The sequence below is a fragment of the Equus caballus genome, chromosome 11 (genome assembly GCF_041296265.1).
Source record: "Equus caballus isolate H_3958 breed thoroughbred chromosome 11, TB-T2T, whole genome shotgun sequence".
NCBI lineage: Eukaryota > Metazoa > Chordata > Mammalia > Perissodactyla > Equidae > Equus > Equus caballus.
Genome location: NC_091694.1, coordinates 30,482,536 through 30,506,602, shown reverse-complemented (window position 1 = coordinate 30,506,602; position 24,067 = coordinate 30,482,536). Strand labels below are relative to the sequence as shown.

The 24,067-nt window shown below is 44.6% G+C and overlaps 1 protein-coding gene across 2 annotated transcripts; it reads right to left on the bottom strand.

Moving 5' to 3' along the window:
• Positions 1-877: 877 nt before the first annotated feature.
• LOC100072739 (phosphatidylcholine transfer protein) lies at positions 878-24,067 on the bottom strand. Of its 2 annotated transcripts, none has more exons than XM_001502771.6 (6): positions 23,769-24,067; positions 10,868-10,985; positions 7,928-8,007; positions 4,743-4,914; positions 3,757-3,824; positions 878-2,411 (listed from the first exon to the last, which is right to left on the bottom strand). In XM_001502771.6, the coding sequence occupies exons 1-6, from the start codon at positions 23,907-23,909 to the stop codon at positions 2,346-2,348; spliced, it is 645 nt and encodes a 214-aa protein (XP_001502821.3). In that variant the 5' UTR covers positions 23,910-24,067; the 3' UTR covers positions 878-2,345. The 2 variants fall into 2 exon arrangements, with proteins under 2 accessions (XP_001502821.3, XP_070082462.1); XM_070226361.1 differs by lacking the exon at positions 23,769-24,067 and adding an exon at positions 23,501-23,628.

Genomic DNA, 24,067 nt, shown 5'->3' with positions numbered 1-24,067 from the left:
CGACAGCATGAGCTCTCTATTTTTGCACCTCTGGCATCTAAGTCGGCTCCATGGCTCTCGGTTTCCCACAGAGCCTTCTATTTCAATGCTATGTAGGACCGACTGTCTTCTCCAAATGAGCAAGCGGAAATGTCAGAGTCATAACTCTACTAATCATAGAAACTATGGGACTTTTTTTTCTAACTGCCTTACCAGAAACTCAGTGTGCTTCTTATTCTCAGAGTTCTTAGCAAATTATCAAACACTGTTTAAAGATCTGGTTGGCATGACACCATCCGTGTTGATTCTCTGCTCAAAGACTCTAATGTTAGTGCTTTTCTTCAATGACCCTCTATGTAAAATTTCAGATTGATCTCCATAACATGGGGAATTTAGCTTTAGTTTATCTAAAATTAAATTCCAGCTACATAATGACATTTCAAGGATAAATTTATGAGGCGTTTGCTTATTTGCATAATTCTATCGATGTGACCACAAGAGTGGGGCAGGGATGGGCACATGGGTTAGAGGGAATCATGGGATGGTGCAGCATCTACTGGAGATGAATGCCGTCTGGTTTTTTTCTTTTTTTTAATTGGCGTGAGCCAGGGAAGATGCAGGCCTACCTTTTGCTGTTAGCAGCAACCCTGCCACCAACACAGCCCAACAACTAAGATAACTTGAAGAAAAAGAGAGCTGAATTCTAACGTCAGTTTGAGCACCTACATGAACCCCTACCTGAGGCCTCTCTCTACCTGGCCTTGCGTGGAAGTGAGCCCAAAATTCTTTTTACGTTCAAGTCCATGAGTTAGGTTGGATATGACCTATAAACCAAAGAGACCGGATTCGTTCTCACAAAAGGAACAAGGTAGGAAGGAAGCAGCACACAAGACAAGCATAAGTCGTTCTGTATTTATTTGCTATTCAACACACTTTCCTTCGCAGAGAGAAAACACACGGTCTGAGGTATCCCATTAACAAATCCCCTACTTCTGTCTTTACATCCTGAATTTCTGTGCCCACTAATCAAGGTTGGGTACCTTCATAAAAGGTGATTAAAATTGTTCCAGAGATCATCAAGGCTGTGGCTTTGGCCACAGAATATCTTGCCCTCCCAAAATCCAGGACAAAACAGAGGAAACTAGAATTCTTTTGGTGGTAGAAGAGGTAGACCGCTTAGGTAGAATTCCTGAGAAAAAGGTGCAGTCAACCAAGCCAAGAATTAATATTTCCCTGGCTGTGAACTATTGTCCTTTCCCCATCTCCAAACATTCTAGAAAGCAAACTCATCTTATTGCATATAAAGACACTTCATCACAATGCTGTGCTTAAAGCAGCCTGGCTTTGGATAACTGCCTGAGCCATCTCTCTTTTTTTTTTTTTTCAATAAGCAGAGTCTTCTTTTTTTGTTTGTAAGCAGAGTCTTTATTTTTTTTTCTGCTATATCTCCCCAGATCCCCCCGGTACTATTTGTCTATCTTAGTTGCAGGTCCTTCCAGTTGTGGCATGTGGGACGCCGCCTCAACGTGTCCCAGTGAGTGGTGCCACGTCCATGACCAGGATCTGAACCTGTGAAACCCTGGGCCGCCGCAGCAGACTGAATGAACTTAACCACTCAGCCACGGGGCTGGCCCCCTGCCTGAGTCATCTTGATGCCTCAGTTTCCAGTCAAAGGCAGAGCTGGTGGGGTATGGACAGCCCTTCCCCAGTGTCATATGGGAAAGAGAAAAGCCCAGAAGTGGATGATGAGAAAAAACGGTGATCACATTATGTGCTCTGTCAGGCCTGCAATGTTTTCAAGATGGTTTGGTATCAAAACAGCTAGTGAGCCTCCAGGAGCAGGATGGGGAGAGACTGGCTGCATTATCACCTCAAGCCCGGCCAATCAAGTCCCCAAAGCAAACGGGCAGCAGCACGTGTCCTCCAGCCTGGGTGCACTCAGAGGCGACTGAAGTGAATGCAACTTCCAGCGGCCCCTCCTGGGCTGCAAGAAATCACAGTCTGGGAGGAGCCAGCTGGCCAGGCTCAGTCATTCTTATGTTTTGTTGTCCTTCCTCCACCCACCCATCCCCCTAAAATGACACAATGGAATGACTGTGTTCCTTATTGAGGACCTTCCTTTTAAAAAATAAGCAAGCAAAGGTTTCCCTAATCTGACCCATGTTCCATAGTGGAAGAAGGTCGTGGGCCCGGGGTGGGGAGACTGGGAAAGGAAGCAGGCGGGGGAGCCGGGTGTCAGGCAAACACGCTCAGGGATGATGTGATTGAGGGTATGCAGGCAGAAAGCCAAAAAGAACGCTAAGCATCCATGGGTTGTGGCACTTCAGAGACATCATTCCACGGCACAACGTTCCCAATCCTCTTCCTTAGGATCTCCTGGGGTAGTTCCTACAGGCTCTCTCTAGGTTGTTCAAGAACTCAGGCACTCCACTCTGCAAAGCAAAGGACACTGTCACTCGTCTGTCCTCACAGCAATCACTCCTGATTCTGGGCCATGTGGCAAAAGGTAAACAGAGATGGCTCTGGGAATAACAGACAGTAGGGCCTCTGACCGGATTCCAGCTGAACGTTGCCACAGATAATGACGAAAGCTAAGACCCAGGACGTGGGGGAGACTACCCGGCAGGGGCCACGGTTACAAGACACTGCCTTATATTTTGGCTTTTGCTAGTGAAAAGCTAAGACATTTCTGAGACACTGTTTCTTGAAAAGAAAAAGAAAACACAGGAGATGGGGTAGGGCTGGGTTGTTTGACTCTTCCGAGAAATAGGAGAGCGGACCTGCTTTACAGAATTAGGAAATGGTAAGGACTCAGGGCCAAGAGATAGGCTACACTATTATTTAGCTAGTGTTGAGCATTGAGCTAGAATCTCCCGAAACATCGTCTTATTTACTCCCATTCCATGGGGTAGGTAATATCCGCCGCCACATTTTTTGTTTTTTGCTGGAGCAACATTAGCCCTGAGCTAACATCTGTTCCCATCTTCCATACGTCGTATGTGGGATGCTGCCACAGCATGGCTGATGAGTAGAGTACGTCAGGGCCCGGGACCCGAACCTGCAAGCCCAGGCCATCGAAGTGGAGCCATAAGCATTCGGCCACAGGGCCGGCCCCTCCACCTCTATTTTAAAAAATGAAAATATCAAAGGCTTCCCTAGGCTACACACAGTCAGTGGCAGGGCCAACATTCAAAATCACATTTGTTTGACTCAAACTTTAGGACCTTTTCCTCTCCCGGGGAAGCTGTTGAGCCCTCTAGCCCCTAAGTAGGACGCGTAAAAGCAGGCTGAATGGTCCCCATGAAGCCAGGCTCCCAGGCTGTCTCTAGCGATCTGGGCGACCACTGCGGTTCCCTCTCCTTCCAGAAAAACAAAACAACAATAACAAAACTGGAGGCTGCCCCAGGCTTGGCCACGTCTGGTGGTCTCTTGAGCCAGGTCGGCCTGTCTCACTCCCCTCAAAGCCGATACAGGATCCAGGGGTACCGTTGTTCCTACAAGGAGCAAGCTATTCTCCGGAGGTTCCAGTGAGTGATCCTGGTGGGGTCTCCGGGCACCAGCAGGCAGGGGCTGGCATTCCAGCTAATGATTCTTTGTCTTTTGTCCCAGCCTCTGTCCTGGGAGTTGGCAACCCCAGTCCTAACCGTAGTCACTCAACCACGCCACCTCATAAAAGAGCCTCACTAGGCCTGAGACAGTGAGTCTCTAGCCTGACAGCCCCACGGGCTGAGTCAACATTTGTCATAGACGCGTCCCCTCCCACCTCTGGGATCTCACCTTGACAGCCCAGTTAAGGATCCAGGTCGGAATCCGGCCACTCAGGTTATCGAAGTAATACATAAAAACTAGAGGGGAAAAAAGGGGACAATTCAGAAGGAGGAAAAAGGAGAAAGACACAGCAATGAGCCCCGCGGACGTTCCTCCTTCATATTCAGGCCCAGAAAGTAAGGACGGAGGGAACACGTGATTCAGGCGAGTCCTCTCCTCTGCCTCGTCCTACGGGATATTTCTATATAAACATTTTTGAACACACAGCCACAGGCACATCTTGCTGTGATTTATTAAACACCTGCCAAGTGCTAGACACTAGGAGACAGCCTCTCATTTTATCTTTTCTCTCCTTACTTATCCTAACAATCCTAAAGAATTGGTAAAATTCCAATTATAATCCCAGTTTATAAATGATAAAGTGGAGCCTCAGAAAAGCCAGGTGACATGTCCAAGGTGCTAGATCTACGAGTCTTAGAACTACAGTTCAGATGTCCCCTCAGATGCAAGGCTACACTCATTCCAGCGGAGCAGCTGGCTGCAGGCCGCTGTCTGCCCACAGCTTTTCTCCCTGTACTGGAACTCAAGGCAGGCAGGGCCTGAGCATCTGGGTTTTTGCCAATTGGGAGCTGCAGCCACACAGACAGTCCTGCCGGCCCTCTCGCCCACCCCCAGGCCTGGCGTAAGAGCCACAGGACCAGCCTGACATGAATTTCCCAACCTCTGGTTTACTTGGATGCGCTGATTGCACCTGGACAACAAAGAGTCAGTACAGAATGCACTGAGTCGGAGTTAGACACCCACCTCGCTCTGTAGCCCAGTGTCTGGGGGTGAACTGAGTCTCTCCCCAGCTGTGGAGCCCGTCTGTTTTGCACCCATGCCCATTCTCTGACCTCAGGGGCAAGCTGCGTGCACTGTACGTGCCTCGCAATGAGCACCGCCTTCACCTGCGTGACCCTGACCCTGACCCTCCACCCACATGATCCCGTTTTTACCTTTGCTCCCATTCCTGCCATCACTTGTGATCGCCAATCTATGCTCGCACTGCGTCACCCGGACCACACCAGACCGCTTGGGAAACTGCGAATGGGAGGTGCTCTGGGCCAGGACCACATAGACCTTCTGCCCTTCCACATCCAGATCTCGCCGCTCCCGGACGTAGACATACTGTACCGCTGGTCAAGGCATGACATCCACGCCAGCATTTCAGACAGGCAGAAGGAAAGCCCCACAGGCTGAAGACAAGGGAGGTGACTCAGTTCCTCCCACTTGGCTCTGGCTCCCTGGCGCTGTTACTTCACTTACCTGCCCTGTCTCCCGACATGCCCTGCAAGATTGTACCTCATGCCACCTGGTATTCTCATCTGAGAGCACACTTTACCTCGTGTGCAGGATTCTCTCATGCTTTCAAGCTTTTCATTAGGCAGGGAAACCACTCCTGTCTCCAGGAAGGCACTATGAGATCTCAGAGGATTGCTCACTAATCTGCTGTGAGATCCTGGCTTAGTTACTCAACCTTTCTGAGGCTGTTTCCCTAGGTAGGAACAGGGGGCAACACTGCCCAGCAGGCAGGCTTGGTGTGGGCATTAGGGAAACATTGGAGCAGAAGAAGCAGTTAATAAACAATGGAGTCATTTCTTCTCGTCCTGCCTTCCCCCAGAGCTCTAATTAGAGACCTCTATGCACAGAGGATGGTTGAGCAATCTTACTCACACCTGGTGATCACAGGAAATCTATGAGTACCTGAATATCTAGAGGCAGAAGTCCTCTCTGGGTTAACCCTGGTTCACCAAGAATAACAAAGCCATTTCATCTCAACGAACACAGAACAACCACTATATCTATGGCACGATTCAAGGAAGATCATTAAATTCTAAGAAACAGTAAGACTCGCCACTCACCAAGCCCTTTCTATGTCATAAGCATCATGTGATTTAAGATAGCATCAATCTTGATCCTGAGAAGGTCCCTGCTGAGTCTGGTGTAAGTATCTCCATCTTCCAGGTGACAAAATTGAGGCTCCGAGAGGTAAAGGGACTCACCAGAGATCCCACAGCCCAGCTGAAGTGATGCAACCTGAATTTGAACCCCGATCTGGCTCCAAAACCTAGCCAGGCTTTCATAACTGGACAGGGCTCAACTCTGTAATGTGTTCATTACACTCTCAAATGGTAGAATTTTAGGTTTCACACTAGAAGGAATGAAAAGCCCACATCTATCAAAAAATCAGTCTAAGTATAAGAAAATTACTCCCACTATAGCAGCCACAACCACAGCCCCGTCCCACCTCAGCGTCTCTACAGCACCCACAGTTGTCCCACCCTCCCTCAGGCACCCTGTAGGACGGCCATTGGCGCTGCTCTCTACATACTGAGGAGTGAAGTTCTTAAATGTCTTAGGGAAGAAACGATGTTGCTTTGGCCCTGGCTTTCCTCTCTCCCAAGCCTTTTACTTTTTCCTTACAGCAAATACTGTCCCACTCTCTCCCACAACTTGCTCAGCTCATGTGTCAGTCATCACGTGACGCTCCATTGAGGAAAATTTAACTTGATATGTCAGTTAAAATTGGTGGTGGTCTTTGTGGTTGTAAGGTCTAGTGTGCCATAAAGCCTATGACTGGAGAACAACCAGTTTACTGAGGCCCAGAGAAGTGAAGGGCCTTTTCCAAGGTCACACAGCAAACCAGGGAATGAGTCCACACTCAACCTTTTTTGAGATCTTTTGCTCCAAAACTAATGGTTTTTTCCAGGGCCTCCTTCTCTGTCATCAAAAATTTATCAACCCTTATTGGAGAGACATATGTGCATATGTAAAGACCAATAAACTCATTATGGGATTGCATGGCATTGGAGAGCCAATAAAATAGGACTTCAAGGAGCCCCAGGTGTCCACTCCTGGGAATACCTACCCAGCAGTGTCACTGTGAGGTCAGAGCAGTGGATTGTGCCCCGGTCAAGATCACCATCTCTGGGACAGCCGGACCTGCGTCCTGAACCTGCCTCTGTCCCCATTAGCTGTATGAACCTGAGCAAAGTTCTGAAGGTCCCCTTGCCTCAGTTTCCTTAACTGTGAAATGATGCCTACTTTGCACAGTTGTTGGCAGGATTAGAGAAAATCACATAAAATCCAAGGGATTAAGTAATACATGATTTGTTGAAATCTATACCATGTGTATACAAAATATTTAGTAGTATGTGGGAACTGTGCCAAGAAATAACCTCTTATGGAGTCTACAACCTAGATGGGGCCAGGGTACACACATATATTTAGACACAAAAACACAAAAACCATACACAGAAAACACACCTACATGCTCCCTCTCTTTCTAGAGAAAGATTACTGAGGAACATAGAGACTTGTGGAATGTTAGAGCTAGAAAAGATCCCCACAATCATTTACTTCAGTGGTTTCCGAATTTATTTTTAATCCATAAGATCCTTTGTTCAATTCAGGACGTAAACCACTCAGCTGCTGCGATTGACGAGGACGCTGAAGGAGTCGAAAGCTTGCCTATCGGTCATGCTACCCCCATCTGCCCACCCAGCAAATTCCCATCCCACCCTCCCAGGCTGGTCCTGAGCAGGCTTCCTAGAACCTTGGAGCGCCAGCAAAATCTCCCCACATCCCATTCAACTGCTTTGTCTCATAAATGAGGAAATTGAGGGGAAGAAACATACACCCAGAATCCAGAGCCAAGAGTCAAGGAGGGATCACTGTGGGGTCAATAAAACAGGAAGTGGGATGGGGGAGCTGGAAATGTGGGAGCCTGAGTTCCCCTGTCAGTCACTAACCACCTGTATGACCGCTTCTGTCACTTTACCTCTCTGGGTTCCCCCTTTCTCCTCTATAGCTTGAAGGAGCATATTAAACATTCCTTATAAAAAGGTCTTTCCAGGTCCCCAATTCTGTGGCCCAACAACTTCAAGCCCTAGAAAACTTCTCAGGAAAGTAGGAGCTGCCCTCCAGTGACCACAACTGCAGGATGCTCCACGTTGTCAGGCCCAGAAAGCAGGCTCTGAGGTCTCTGAAAGCCACGCAAGATGCAACAGCTTCAGCAGATGCTTCTGCAGAATCAAAGACAATTTTGTCCACATCTGCTGGACATGCCACCATTGGGCGATGGGCCAAGGGCACAGAAACACTTAGAAAGGCGAGTAACTGTGAACTTGGGAAAGGATACATCTCTGTTGGGCTTGAGCATAGGGCACTTCACTTGCCAGTAGACTACGGTCTGTCCGTTGCATTCTCTTTCATAGAGTTCTAAGGAGAATAAAAGAAGTTAATGTATCTGGAAGCCTCTTTGGCTTCAGTTAAACAGAAGCCTAGATATGATGACACCGTAGGGTATAAAAAACCACTAAGTCATGAGACACAAAATTCTAGAAGTCAGACGGATTAATTACCACTGAAAGCGTCTTGCCCGAAGGCAGAGTCTAGAAAATATAAAACTATAGCAAAAATAAAAGAACCCAAATGTGTCCATTGTATATCACAAAAAAGATTTTCAGAAAGAATGTAATGAAACAAAATCAGGCATCCAAAAACAAATTCTGGGGTTTTTAATCAGAGTAACCACCAGATGTCACTAGGGTACAAATAGTTTTGCTTTTGAGAACTTTCTTCCTTCTTTAGATTTCCTGACACATTACAGCTAGCCTGGGACCGAGTCACCCAGTCTAGTGTGTTCAGCGGGGAGATCAAGGTCCCAGAGAGGGCAGTATCCTTCCTAAACAGCTAGAAAGTGGCATAACTGTGGCTAACCCTTGGAGGGGTTAGCAGCCAGCTCTTGGAGGGAGACTGCAAAGGAATTCAATGACATGCGCACCCTCTGACCCCAAGCTGTGCAGTAAGCTTCTAAGTACTTAGAGAAGGAGCCCAGCCAAGGCTGCTAAAGTAACCAAGAGAGTCCCTTGAGGAGATGCTGATGCCGGAAATGTATCACTTAACCCAGCTTTTCAAAGAAAATCTATCAGAAGCGGACCATGGATTAAAGAGCTGGTCGGCCCATTGGTGCCACACGAGGCTGAAGACAGCCCTTGAAAGGAAGGAAAGGAGGGGACATCTGTTGCTTTTGCATGCCTAATATTGACTCTCCCCTTCTTGGACCAGCATCCTAATTCTCCTTCAGGACATCACCCTTCCCGTCCTTCTTGTGGTTTAAGCAAGACTGACTCGACCTGAATTGCAGAGCTGGGCAAACGAACATGACATGCCCATGGTGATTAGCTCAGGGAGGGTACATCTGGCCAGGGTCTTAGCTTGCCACTCTAAAAAGTTGAGGCCAAAAAGTGGCTTAGTAAAGGCTCTCAGATAGCTCACAGAATATCTAGGAGGACCAGAGTTAAGCTTAGAACCTCAGCATTGTTCCAGAGAAGCCAAACTGCTGCTGCCACTGGACCAGACACCACAGCGTGAACTGCTGATGCTGCGTACTGAACACCAGAGGCTCTGCCACTGTTTCCCCCAAGGTCAGATGCCTTCGCCGTGACCGTCACCGGAAAATGGATTTTGCATGTTGCCCACTTCCTCACGTTGCTTTCTCCCAAACTAAAGCCACTTGAGTGCCTTACCCTCAAAGTCTATATCCCAAGACTGAACCATGGCTGCTAGGGAGCCTGGGGCAGTGAACGTCTGGCTTCTCCCTTGCATGGATAAGCATCACAATTCCCCCAGATAGGAAAGATACTGGAACACATTAAGCGACCCAAAACCATGACATACGTCCACAGGTAATGAGCACATGATCCATGCTGAGGCGCTGAGAGCCAAACCTGGGACTGTGGCTGCCACTAACGTGAAAGTGGAATTCTCGTTCCTGTTCCTTTATGGCTAGAATATAAGCTTGGGTCTTCTGGTGGCCACCTTTGCCATGACCTAAGAATCTGCCTGAAAATTAGGTCAACACAGGAGAAAACAGGCTCGAGATGGAGAAGTTATTTAGCTATTAGATGCAGCTGTCCTGGGAGCCAGAAACATGGAGTTTTCAATGTCATGAACCAATAAATTCTTTTTCCTCTTCTTTGGCATTTGTTAGCTTTTTGCGACTTGCAACCTAGAGTCCTGACTATAGCCAGGGTCTCCAGTTCACGTTCCCCTGGGCTGGCTCCATAGTTCTATTCCACTGTGATGGAGAGGGCAGAGGCCACTCCAGCTCTAAGTGGCAGAGGGATCCCCTATTTTATGCCTTTCATACCGCTCCATCACTTAGAGGGTGAAATCTAAGAACTGTAGCCTGGTGGCCAGGCTGGGCCCTGGGATCTGGACACTCCAGCTCCAGAGTCTGCTACCCAGCAGACCAGCAACAACAACCTGCTCACAGTGTTCGAACATATCATGCTGTTTCGTGCCTTCCTCACCTTACTCATGCTGTTCCCTGGGCCTCAAACGCCTTTATACCATTCATCCCCACACCCTCTCCCCTCCTCGCATACATGTATTCCTGTTGTTTATAAAACTTTGTTGTATAAACTTTTCTTATAAACTTTTATGTTTTACAATAGATTAATAGTTTAAAGTGTTATGTTTCATAAACTTTTATAAAACAAAGCTTGGACACCAGCTCCTCCAAGAAGCCTTCCACGAGGAGCTGGGTGTATAGGACGATAACAAACTTACAGTGAGAACAAATTAGCCCTCAGAGCAAACTGGAGAGTAGCTCTAAGAGTATGCAAGGAGCAAGTCCTGGGAGGAGCAAAAGAACATGTCAGCCCAGCACTTAAGACTTTCTTCCAAATGAAAAATGAAACATAATATAGTAGAAATTAAACCTGCTGCTTTCTACTGGCTAGAATAAGTAACAATAGACTCTACTTTCTAACCGATTTTTTTTTTTTTTTGAGGGAGATTAGCCCTGAGCTAACATCTGCTGCTAATCCTCCTCTTTTTTTTTTTTTTTTTTTTGCTGAGGAAGACTGGCCCTGAGCTAACATCTGTGTCCATCTTCCTCTATTTTATATGTGGGACGCCTGCCACAGCATGGCTTGACAAACAGTGCCATGTCCGCATCCTGGATCCGAACAGGCAAACACCGGGCCACCAAAGTGGAACATGCAAACTTAACTGCTGTGCTACTGGGCTGGCCCCTCTAATTGATTTTTTGAAAATAGTAGGAGTGACTCACCTGCAACATTTTGGTCCCACTGTTTTCTGTAGTCTAGGTCCATAAAGACATCTGTCAGTAAAGCCGGTGGGCAATTCTTCAGAGTTCCAAAGACTTTATACTTATAAACTCTAGTGCCCTGTAAAATCAGAACAGGTAGAAACAATCTATTGATTCCCAAGTTGAGAGACAGCTGGATTACACGCATACGAAAACAGCTGCTCATGCAACACCATTTATTGAGCGCCTCCTCTATGGTCTTGGTAACACAATGGTGAAAAAACAGATGAGTCCCCAGCTCTCCTGGGCTTTACATTTGACTGTAGGAATTGATGGTGGTGATATCTATAAACACTATCCAGGTAAGCTGAATAGGATATAAGAAGGGTTGTGTCATAAATGCTGCCTGCTTTGGGGCAGGGGGCAGAGGGGTGGCATCCTACATAATCAGGTGGTCAGGAAAGGCCTCTATGAGGGATAATATTTATCAGAACATGTTGTTCTAAATATTAGAAGGAGCCAGCCATGGGAAGATAGCAAAGCCCCTTCCTGCGGGGGGAAGGCCCCCAGGTTGGTGGATTAGAATGCTCAAACAATAGAAAGTCAGGGGTCTGGAGACTGTGGATGAGGGAGAGTGGTAGGAGCTGAGGTCAGAGAGGTAGGGGAGGCCAGGCCCCAAAGGGCTTTGCAAACCAGGGTAAGGGGTAAAGATTTTGTCCTAACTGCTATGGAAAACTAATGCATGACTTTAAACAGGGGATGGCTTTAAATAGGAGAATGATTTTAAAAAGATGATTCTTGCTGTTTGGTAGAAAATAGATCATAATGGAGCAAGGAGATGGTTTAGAAGACCAGCCCAGATAAGACATGATGGTGACTCAAGAAGGGAGGTAACGATAGTGATGGAGAGAAGTCAGTTATTTAGGGACATACTTTGGAAGTAAAGCCAACAGGAAGTGCTGACAGATAGGCTGTGGGGAAAGAGAAAGCAAAGGAATGAGGATAACGGTTAAAACCTTTGCTTAACAACCAGGTAGATGAGAGCTCCATTTTCTAAGATAGAGAAAACTTGGGGAGAGGAGATTTGGGGGGTGTGGAGTAATCAAGAGTTCTACTTTGAGCAAGTTGAGTTTGAGATGCTTACTGAACACTGAAGTGGGGGTGTCATATAGGCAGCTAGCATTCAGGGGATGGGTAACTATTTTAGTTATCCACAGGGCATAATGAAACCCAACACATTGTTGTGTCAATTCCAAGACAGAATTTTTCAATAACTGCTTCTTTTTTACAAAAAGGACTCGTGTATAAAGGAATGAAAAGGGGAAAAGAACACCAGCTTCAAATCATTTTAGACCCTTTTATGCATAAGAAGACCATTTCTAGATTCCAAAATACAACAAGAGAATTCCCTCATTTTCATGTTAAGCCCCATCCCTGTCTGTAAGGGCTCTGGGCTAGAGTTGGCCACACTACACATCTCACTCTCTGTTCAAAGGCAAATAACTATTCCTGACCTTCACCTTGCCTCAAGGCTTTGTTATTAGGATGAAACCAATGGCTCTTAGATTACTTTCAATGCAAAGGCAAACAAACAAAAATGAAGCTTTTAGATGGACTCATTCTTCCATGTGCTAATGCAATGTAATTGGCTAATCGAACATGAATCGAGCCATCTTCTTAAACACCATGCCAGGGACTTATGTGAAGTCAAGGAGTAAGCATGGTGAATCTTTCTAGAGATTCTCAGACTTCAAGGTCTCCTGGCTCAGCTGGCATAACCCAAGGATAAATATATCCCAGGTTAGGAATTTCAGATGTATGTGAAAGTACCTGGCAAGCAATGGAAGGTAAAGTTGAAATTGAATTCATAAGGATTTTCCAGCTGTACAAGTATGTGACTTTATGCCAAGGGTGTCCAACCATCAAATGACAAATTGATAAATGATAAAAATTGATAAAAGTCCACTTATAGGACATTTCATTTCGTACACTTCACATAGTAAAAGTATTGTTTGATTGTAGAGAGTCAGTCCGTATCTTGTGTAGAATACAATTACCAGAAGAAACAGAAGATTAGGTATAGCACATGTTCCCTTCTTTCTTGCTAACAGAAGCCCTATGCAATGTGCACGGTTAGTAACTTTCCTGGTCTCCTATGCAGGTAGAGGGAGCCATATAACACCTCCTTCCAGTTTTGAATATGGATGTTTGGAGTTGCAGCAGCTACTTTGTGGTGAAGAGGTAACAAACATGGGAAGGCAGAAAAAAAATACTCAAAGAGTTTCACTGGCATCATCGAGCAGCAAAACCAATGCCAGCAACTGTTGATCTCTGAACTACTTGTTAGGTGAGAGAAATAAATCCCTGGTTGTTTAAGTCACTGTCAGTCCAGTTTTCTGTTATTGCAGCTAAAAGCAATCCTAATTGATACTAGTCACGCTTCCTGACAACATTACCTGAGTCCTGTGATCCAGGGGAACAGAGAAGGTCTGTTATTCCAGTTGACTTGTCTAAACGTCAAGCTGTTATATTTTTTAGCAATAGTGATTCAAATGTAGTTTAAAAATTGTGCACTTTCTTTGCAATTGCATTCATGGGATTAAAAGATTTTGAGAAACTTTACTGCCAATAGTGCACTTATTTGTCCTAAGGAGAATAAATTCTGCAAGAGCTAACATGTTTACATATGAGAAATGTCAAAATGTGATAATGTTTGCATTCGACATTTGTAGTTCCCACAGAGCAGTAATCCCTGGCAGGACCCCCATTCCTCCTACCCACCCCACTGGACTGGAGGAAGGCATCCTCATTCTCTTCAATGTATGGTGTTTATCTGCCACCACAAGACGGCCTTGATGAATCCCATTTCTCTAATCCTGTAAACGCCCCCTTGAGTGTGTGTTGAATTTTCTTTGCCTCTCACTGAAGAGTTCATTTCCATTCCTCAGGGCACAGTAGCCTCCGTAATCTACAACTGTGGAAGCTGTCCAACTACAGCCTATCTGGGGCAAGTAACAGACTCAGATTGTCTGAAAAGTGAGCATTTTTCACCAAAGAGAGTCACTTCTAATGGCAGGAGTCCAAGCTGCACTGCCACTGGGAAGTGTGTATCAAGAAGGTGAAGAACAACGGTGACTAAATCTGCTTTACTATTTTGGATCTCTCTGTGAAAACACGGTAGGTCTGATCCCTTAGGATTGCAGACAGCTAGGTAAAATAATAAGGATAGCTAATACTTATTGAGTGCTTGCTGAATACCAGGCACTGGGCGAATACTGTACATGTATTATTCCACCTAATCCACACAATGATAATACGAGGTCTGCACCATCAGTAAACCCATTCTTCAGACAAGGAAACTGAGGTTTGAAGATGTTCTGAGAAATATCTGGAAAAGGCGGATCTACAGAGACAGGAAGCAGATCGGTTGTTGTCTGAGAACGGGGAGTGACTGTGAACAGGCAAGAGGTGTCTTTTGGGGGTAACACAAATGTCCTAAAATTAGATTGTGGAGAAGGTTGCATACCTCCATAAATTTATTAAAAATCATTGAATTCTACACTTAAAATCAGTGTATTTTATGGTGTATAAACGATACCTCAATAAAACTGTTAAAATAAGAAAAGAGGTTATGAAACTCATCCCAAGTCAGACAACTAATGATGGCAGAACCTGGACTTGAAGCAGTGATCTGACAGTCAAGTTCACAGTCTAGGGTACTGTCTCCAAATTGCCACTGACCTCTCCAAACATCTCGTTAGACAAGTCATAAACTGTCTGGAGTGCATATGTCTCTAGCTAGAGTGACCATATAATTTATCATTCCAACTGGTACACTTCTGAGAGGGAAAGAGGTGTTGGGAAAATTTTCAGCTGGACAACAGGTATAAACCAGGCCTGTGATGGGTATATTGGGATATCTATACCCAGCTACAGCTCACAACCAAATACCATTTAATTTACCAGGTGCTTCAAAATGTATCCTCTCATTGGATCCCTGTACCAATTTGGCAGAAGAGGAATTATCTCTGGTTTAGAGATGAGGAAACTGAGTCTCAGCTAGGGTCTTAGGCTCATAAATCCTAAAATGACAAAGCAATTAAGCAACAAGAGTATACTTTAGAGCAGGGCTTGCCAAATCAGTCCTGCCAGCTATTTTTGAACAGTCCATAAGCTAAGAAGAGTCTCTAAATTTTTAAATGGTTAGATAAGTATCTACATAGTATCCTCCATTTTGCCTCTTGGTCTACGAAGCCTAACATATTTACTGTTTGGCCTTTTATGGAAAGAGTATGATGAACCCTGCTTGGGACCATTGCAACCACCACTTCCAAAACATACAACCCAGGAAACCTGAATTATTATAGAGTCATATTGCCATGACACATAGAAGAGAAGGATCTTTGTGTCATAAGCCACCAATATAATTATACATTAATTTGAATCACATGGGGGTTTACCATTTAAGCCCAGACCACTCTTCAAAGCAAACCTGCCAACCTTCAGCACACCATACAGGATGAATACCAAAACATTTTAAACATATCACACTCAAACTCAGAAAAACAAACAAAAAGAGAAAATCTTGAAAGAAGCTTGGGGGGAAGAGGGGACCACTTTGCTTACAGAGGAACAAGGATGAGAATTACAGCAGACATCTCGTCAGAAACAATTCATGCAAGACGGAAGTGGAGTAAAATACATAACAGATTGAAAGAAAAAATCCACTGACCTAGAATTCTATATCCAATAAAACTGTCTATCAAAAGTGAAGGAGAAATAAAAACTTTTTCAGACAAATAAAAACTGAAAGAATTCAGCAGCAGCAGACTTACTCCAGAAGAAATGTTAAAAGATTTTCAAGGAGAAAAAAGCAATATAGGTCAGAAACTCAGATTTACATAACATAAAAAGTGCCTGTTTCATTGCCTTAAAGCTTCTTGAAAGTATGAACTTTGGCTTATTCATCAGGTATCCCCAGGGCTTAGCATAATGCAAGGCAAACAACAGGTCCTGAAAGACCACATGAATGAAAACATGAGCAAATGTTTTGGAGTGTTCCTTTCACTAGTGCACATTCAGAGAACCCAAAGATAGCTACGGAAAGGTGTCTATTCTAAATTAAATGGCAAGTTAAGGTAGTATTGTGTATCTCTAAGTTTTTCCATGTCACGGAACCGTGAGCTTGAGGAGTTACAAACTATTCCCATTGGAGAGTCTGCTAGAATTCTCCTTCCACCCATAGGTGGTGACTCTGGCGTCAACAGCAGGTTGGAAGACTAGGCAAGAACCATCCTCCATAGGAAATTGCCCCAAATTCAGCCCTGGCTCACCCGGGTATTGGTATGGTATCATGTCCAAGGATCCAGAATGTCCAAACCCTTCCCGACAAGTCACCTCTTCTCTCAAAGGGTTCCCAGGGCCCACAGAAAAGCAGAGTTTTGCTTTATGAATAGCTACCTGCTGTAATCTCCATGCAGGGATGGGATGAAAAACAGGGTGAGAGCATGAAGCTTTGTTTATACCTAAAGACAAAAGTCGGATGTCCTACACACCCCTCTCAACCATTCTCCCAAACCTAAATCTTGGGCCCAGCATTCTCATACTGCCTCATACTACATGCTCATCCTGAGATAAGCAAGGAGAGGGAGAACTGAGGCTCTAACATATGTGAACTTCTTCATGCTGGTTTCACACTGCCTACTGGCATGTCACGGTCACTATTGGCATGGTAACACAGCCCAAAGCTCAGGCGAGACCTGACTGCAGATCACTGGGAAAGCTCTTATAAGTCACCCGTGACCTTTCTCTATTGGGGAACTTCTCGGCACTGCATTCACTCCCAAGTGGCCACTAATTTAAAAATCAGGGAGAGGGAGTCTTAAAATGGGCATTGCTTTTGTCTTCAGATAGTCTTTTTTTCTCACTCATTCCTTTCAGTTTCCATTGCTTCTCCTCTCTAGGGCACCCTCTTGCCTCTCAATCTCAGAACCCTCTGAGCACCATGCTAGAGGCTCCCCATACATCAGTGGTTCTCAAAGTATAGTCCATGGACCAGTAGCATCAGCCTCACTTTGCAACTGGTTAGGAATAAAATGCAAAAAAAGAAGAAAAAATATATAAGGCAAACTCTCATGCCCCACACCAATGACTCAGAAACTGGGAGTGGAGTCTGGATTCTGTATTTTAACAGGTCCTGCAGGTGAGTCTGTTGCATGTTCGAGTTTGAGAACCACTCTGCCACATGTCGTTTCATTCAAGGATTGCTGAGAGGTCAATCCTGAAACGTAAGTATTGTCCCTATTTTGCAAATGAGCAAGCTGAGATTACAAAATGAAAAAGTAACTGATCAACATCACGCGGGTAGAAAGTGAGGTCCAGACCCTGGCCATTCTCCAACCTCAGTTTCACCCCAGTCCTATGGCCTCTGTTTTTTCCTGGAAACAAGGCAGGCTCAGCTTGGTTCAGTGACTTAGCACTGAGTGTTTCCTCTATTGCAGTGTTTTAAAAGCCAGCTTGTTCATTTGAATCTCCTGGGAAGGGGAATCTCCTCCCTTCCCAGTGGCAGCAAGCCAGGTCGTAGATCCTCACATAGCAGCTGGCGCAACTGTGAGTGGAGGCAGGGGCAGCCCAGCCTACTCAAGAATGCTTTCCGAGTGGTAGCATTGCCCATGAGTGCACCCATCTACTGCGACAGCCCTACCCACGTGAATGCTCCCCACCAAGTGGCAGTGGCTCAGCTTGCACAAAAGCACCCCATGTGCCAAGGGCAGTGGCCCAACCCCTGCGAAGGAGCCCCACTCACCTACCATAGCAGCCTGGCTAGACCTGCCCACTGAATTCAGTGGCCTGGCCCTCACAAAGGCACCTGCTTGTGCCCTACTCTCATGATCACAACCCATTCGCCAAGTGCAGCAGCCCAGCCACAACCTGGCCACCAAGCACAGCAGCCCTGCCTATGTGAGCAAGACCTGCTGTGTGGGTGATGCCAGCGCTTGCTAATGCAGAGCAGTTCGAGCTGCAGAGCAGCTTAAGCTGAAATGGGAGTCTGAAATACAAGGGAAAAGAAACAATGGAAATATAGAACAACTGGAAAACAAGAGATAAAATGGCAGTAACAAGCCCTCATGTATCAATAATCATTCTAAATGTAAATGGATTGAATTCACCAATTGGAAGACACAGAATGGCTGGATAGATTAAAAAACAAGATCCAATAATATGCGGCCTCCAGGAACACATCTCAGCTCTAAAGACAAACATAGGCTCAGAGTGAAGGGAGGGAAATGATACTCCAAGCAAATGGCAAGCAAAAGAAAGTAGGTGTTGCCTTACTTATATCAGACAAAGCAGATTTCAAGATAAAAAAATATAATGAGAGACAAAGGGGGCAGTATAACATGATAAAAAAGGACACGCCACGAAGACAACATAACACTTATTAATATATATGTGCCCAACACAGGAGTACCAAAGTGTGTAAAACAACTATTAACAGACCTAAAGGGAGAAGTTAATAGCAACACAAAAATAGTAGGGGACCCCAATACCCCACTTACATCAGTGGACAGATCATCCAGACAGAACATCAACAAGGAAATGGTGACCTTAAATGAAACAGTAGACCAGATGGACTTACTAGATATACATAGAACCTTCCATCCCACAAGAGCAGAATACACATTCTTCTAATGTGTACATGGAACATTCTCCTCATGTGTACATGGAACATTCTCAAAGACAGACCATATGTTGGGAAACAAGGCAAGCCTCAATAAATCTAAGAAGACTGAAATCATGTCAAGCATCTTTTCCAACCACAATGCTATCATCTTAAACTTAATTTTAAACTACTAACAGAACTAGAAAAAGAACAAAGACCAAAATCAGCAGAAGGAGGGACATAATAAAAATTAGAGCAGAAATAAATAAAATAGAGACAAAAAAATAGAAAGGATCAATGAGACTAAGTCCTGGTTCTTTTAGAAGATAAACAAAATTAACAAACCTTTAGCCAACCTCACTAAGAAAAAAAGAGAGAAAATTCAAATAAATAAAATTGAAAATGGAAGAGAAGAAATTACAATAGACATCACAGAAACACAAATGATTACAAGAGAATACTATGAAAAATTATATGCCAACAAATTGGATAACCTCGAAGAAATACAGAAATTCTTAGACTCACACGACCTCCCAAAACTGAATCAAGAACTAATAGAGAATCTGAATGGACCTATCACAAGTAAAGAGAGAGAAATAGCAATCAAAACCCCCCAAAAAGACCAAATTCCAGGAGCAGATGGCTTCTCTAGAGAATTCAACCAATCATTCAAAGAAGAGTTAATACGTATCCTTCTCAAATTCTTCCAAAAGTTGAAGAAGACAGAATGCTTCCTAACTCAATCTATGAGGCCCAAATTACCCTGATACCAAAACCAGAGAAGGACAACCCAAAGAAGGAAAATTACAGGCCAATATTGCTGATGAACATAGATGCAAAAATATTGGCAAATAAAATACAGCAATACATTAAAAGGATCATACACCATAGTGAAGTGGGATTCATACCAGGGACACAGGGAAGGTTCGACATCCACAAATCAATCAATGTGATATACCACATTAACAAAATGAGGAATAAAAACCACCTGATCATCTCAGTAGATGCAGAGAAAGCATTTGAAAAGATCCAACCTCCATTTATGATAAAAAAAAAAAATACTCTCAATAAAACGTGGATAGAAGGAAAGTACCTCGACATAATAAAGGCCATATATGACAAACCCACAGCCAAGTCATATTCAATGGTGAAAAACTGAAAGCCATTCCTCTGAGGACAGAAACAAGACAACTCTTGTTCCCACTCTCGCCACTCTTATTCAATGTAGTACTGGAAGTTTTACCAAAACAATTAGGCAAGAAAAAGAAATAAAAGGGATCCAAACTGGAAATGAAGAAGTAAAATTCTCACTGTTTGCAGATGACATGATTCCGTACGTAGAAAACCCTAAAGAATCCATCAGGAAACTATTAGAAATAATCAACAACTACAGCAAAGTTGCAAGGTACAAAATCAACATACAAAAATCAGTTGTATTTCTATGAACTAATAGTGAACCAGCAGGAAAAGAAGTCAAGAATACAGCCCCATTTACAATCTCAACAACAGGAGTAAAATATCTAGGAATGAATTTAACCAAGGTGGTGAAAACCTATACGTCAAAAACTATAAGACGTTATTGAAAGAAATAGAAGAAAACATAAAGAAATGGAAAGATATTCCATGCTCATGGATTGGAAGAATAAATATAGCTATAATGTCCATATTACCTAAAGCAATCGACAGATTCAATGCAACCTCAATCAGAATCCCCATGACAGTTTTCACAGAAGTTTTCTAGCACAAAGAATCCTAAAATTTATATGGAACAACAGAAGACTCCGAATAGCCAAAGCATTCCTGAGAAAAAAGAACACAGCCGGAGGCATCACAATCCCTGACTTCAAAATATACTACAAAGCTACAGTAATCAAAACAGCATGGTACTGGCAGACATACAGACACACAGATCAATGGAACAGAACTGAAAGCCCAGAAATAAACCCACACAACTATGGACAGCTAATCTTCGACAAAGGAGTCAACATACAATGAAGAAAGGAGTCTCTTCAACAAATGGCGTTGGGAAAACTGGACAGGCAGGTGCAATGGAATGAAAGCAGGCCATTATCTTACACCTTACACAAAAATTAACTCAAAATGGATTAAAGACTCGAATGTAAGACCTGAAACCCTAAAACTCCTAGAAGAAAATAGAGGCAGTACACTCTTTGACAGCAGTCTTAGCAGGATCTTTTCGAATGCCATGTCTACTTGGGCAAGGGAAACAAAAGAAAATATAAACAAATGGGATTACATCTGCAAGGCAAAGGAAATCATGAACAAAATGAAAAGAGAACCTACCAACTGGGAGAAAATATTCACAAATCATTTATCGGACAAGGGGTTAATTTCTGAAACATATAAAGAGCTCATATAACTCAACAACAGCAAAAAAACAAACAACAGACCAAAAATGGCCAGAGGATATGAACAGACATTTTTCCAAAGAAGATATACAGATGGCCAATAGGCGCATGAAAAGATGTTCAACATCACTAATTATTAGGGAAATGCAAATCAAAACTACAATGAGATATCACCTCACGCCTATCAGAACATCCATAATTAACAAGACAAAAAGTACCAAATGTTGCAGAAGATGTGGAAGAAAGGGAACTCTCATAAACCACTAGTGGGAATGCAAACTGGTGCTGCCACTATGGAAAACAGTATGGAGATTTCTCAAAAAATTAAAAATAGAAATACCAAATGATCCACCTATCTCACTACTGGGTATTTATCCAAAGAACATGAAATCAATAACTGAAAGAGATTTATGCATTCCTATGTTCATCACAGCATTATTCACAATAACCAAGATGTGGAAGCAACCCAAGTGCCCATTGACTGATGATTGGATAAAGAAGATGTGGAATGGATAGATAGATAGATAGATAGATAGATAGATAGATAGATATACAATGGGATACTATTCAGCCATAAAAAAGACAAAATTGTGCCATTTGCAACAACATGAATGGACCTTGAGGGTATTATGCTGAGTGAAATAAGCCAGACAGAGAAAGACAAACACCCTATGAAATCACTCATATGTGGAAGATAAACACATGGACAAAGAGAACAAATTAGTGGTTATCAGAAGGGAAGGGGTCGAGGGTTGGGCAAAACAGGTAAATGGGCATACGTATACTGCAATGGATGAAAATTAGACTATTGGTGGTGAGCACGACACAGTCTGTAGAGAAACAGACAAACAATAATGTACACCTGAAATTACACAATGTTATAAGCCAATATGACCTCAATAAAATAAGCAAATAAACTTTTTAAAACAACTAAATAAATGACTTACAAGGCCAAACAAACAAACAACAAAACTCATTTTATGTTGAAGCACTTCAAACATACACAAATGTAGAGAACAGAACAGTCAACTTCTATATAAAAAGAGAGCTTTTCAAAAAGACTATCCAGGAGACGACCCGGTGGCACAGCGATTAAGTTCACATGTTCCGCTTCGGCAGTCAGGCTTCGCTGGTTTTGATCCCGGGTGTGAATATGGCACCGCTTATCAAGCCATGCCATCCCACATATAAAGTAGAGGAAGATGGGCACAGATGTTAGCTCACGGCCAGTCTTCCTCAACAGAAAGAGGAGGATTGGCAGCAGATGTGAGTTCAGGGCTAATCTTCCTCCAAAACAAAAAAGACTATCTAATCCCCACCACAAACCACTTAAATCTGAGACTCAGGGTAGGGCTTGGTGATGCTCACGTCCTTGAGCTTTGAGAAACACTCTCTGGTGCATTTCTCCTCCAGATACCTGCATGACTCAACCTCTCCTCACTTCTGTCTCCACTCACATGTGACCTCCATGGAGGGTCTTTCCAAACTCCCTTATCTGAAAGACACCACATCGCCCCTGGCTACCCCTGCCACACCATCTCTGTCCCTTTATCACACTTCACTTTCTTCACAGCATTGTTCACCTGGCATTTTCTTGTACACTATGGGTTTGTTCTCATCAGTGAATATGGTTCCTTCTTCAAGGAGCTCACTCACTGAGGCAGCAGCTCCATCCTCTGTTCCCTGCTCATCCCATTGCCTGCGAGGGCATTAACACATGGGAGGCACTTGATGACTACTTCCTGAAGGAATAAATGAATGATAGCAGTGCTGAGCTGAGATTTTAACCCAGGACTATTCGCCTCCAAAACCCATGCTCTTCCCACAATACCACATGGCAGCTCTGGACTAGTTTTGCTGAGCCTCCAGAAGGAGAATATAGTTCTGTCCTGAAGCAAGCTGTATATTCGGTATTGAGTTTATCAGTGTAGTAGACTGGTTCATGTCCAGTTATTAGTTATGAGGTCTGGGCAAGTGCCTGGAGGCGGCAGATAAGGAAAATGAAATGGTCAGAGAGAAGATAAAAGGATTTTGTCTGAAAACAAGTGCATTTTTGCACCAAGGTAACTGTTGCAATTACACCAGGAAATTAATTCTGCCTGCTCTGCTCTGGGAGCCTCTGTTCATCTTACTATACCCAATGGCCCTGGACACTCAGAGCTCCTCCCTGCTCTAACCCTGTAATACTCTGGTCCTCTGCAAGGAAACCTCAACTGCACTTACCTCTCCTAAAGGTGACTTTTAACCTATTTGCCATACAACTACTACCACACAGAGCAACTGATGACAGGGCTCAGGTGCAATGCGACCCTTCCACCTAGATGGCTACCCGGTTCCAAAGGCCTCCGAGAACACCCCGGGTCTTGCTTAATAACCAACTCCATTCCTCCTCTGCTTTCTCCCTGAAGCTTCAGACTAAAGCTATCAAGCGCAGCTTACAAGGAAGGGGCAGCAGCCCAAAGCAGCCAGTCACCAAAATGACTAGAGATGATAGCAAGTCCCTCTCGCAACACGCCTGCCCACACACACTAGCCACCCTGTTCTTCCAGTCTCTGAGAAGTCCAGCCTCTTTCCCAGCTATATTCACACCGGAGGATACTCCCCCCGCACTCACTCACTCACCGTTGGCACCCACCCGAGAGGGGGATCCAGGTCTCCCACAGGCAAGTGCCTGGGGAGAAGAATCAGCAGACCCACTTTTTAACTACATCATTAACTTCTAAGAAACCACTGGCTGAATTCTGATGACCTCCCACTCCCACAATCTGTCCAGGGCTAAGTCAGCGGGAGGCATCGCCCCTGTGCTCACTCCTCCCAGCTCCAGAAGCCCCGCCCCAGGCCTGACACTCCAGGCTGGAGGCTGGCGCGCCTCCAGTGGGCAGGCCGCTACCTGGTCCCACAGCCGGTAGAAGCGAAGGCCCGATGCCTCCGTCAGCAACTCCCAGTTGGCGCCGGCGAGCTTGGGCTGCTTGAGCTCGGCGCAGGCCTCCCAGAACTGTTCCTCCCAGAACCCGCCGGCCGCCCTGGCCATCCTTCTGCAGCCCCGGCTCCTCGGCCAGCAGGCAAGGCTGCCAACAGTCTCAGTACCGGTTCCTGTCCCAGGTCAGAGGGGCCAGCGTGACTGGCAGGGAACAGAGGAGTGATAGGGGAGATGGCATGACTTATAGGGAAAGAGGAGCCTAGAGGGAG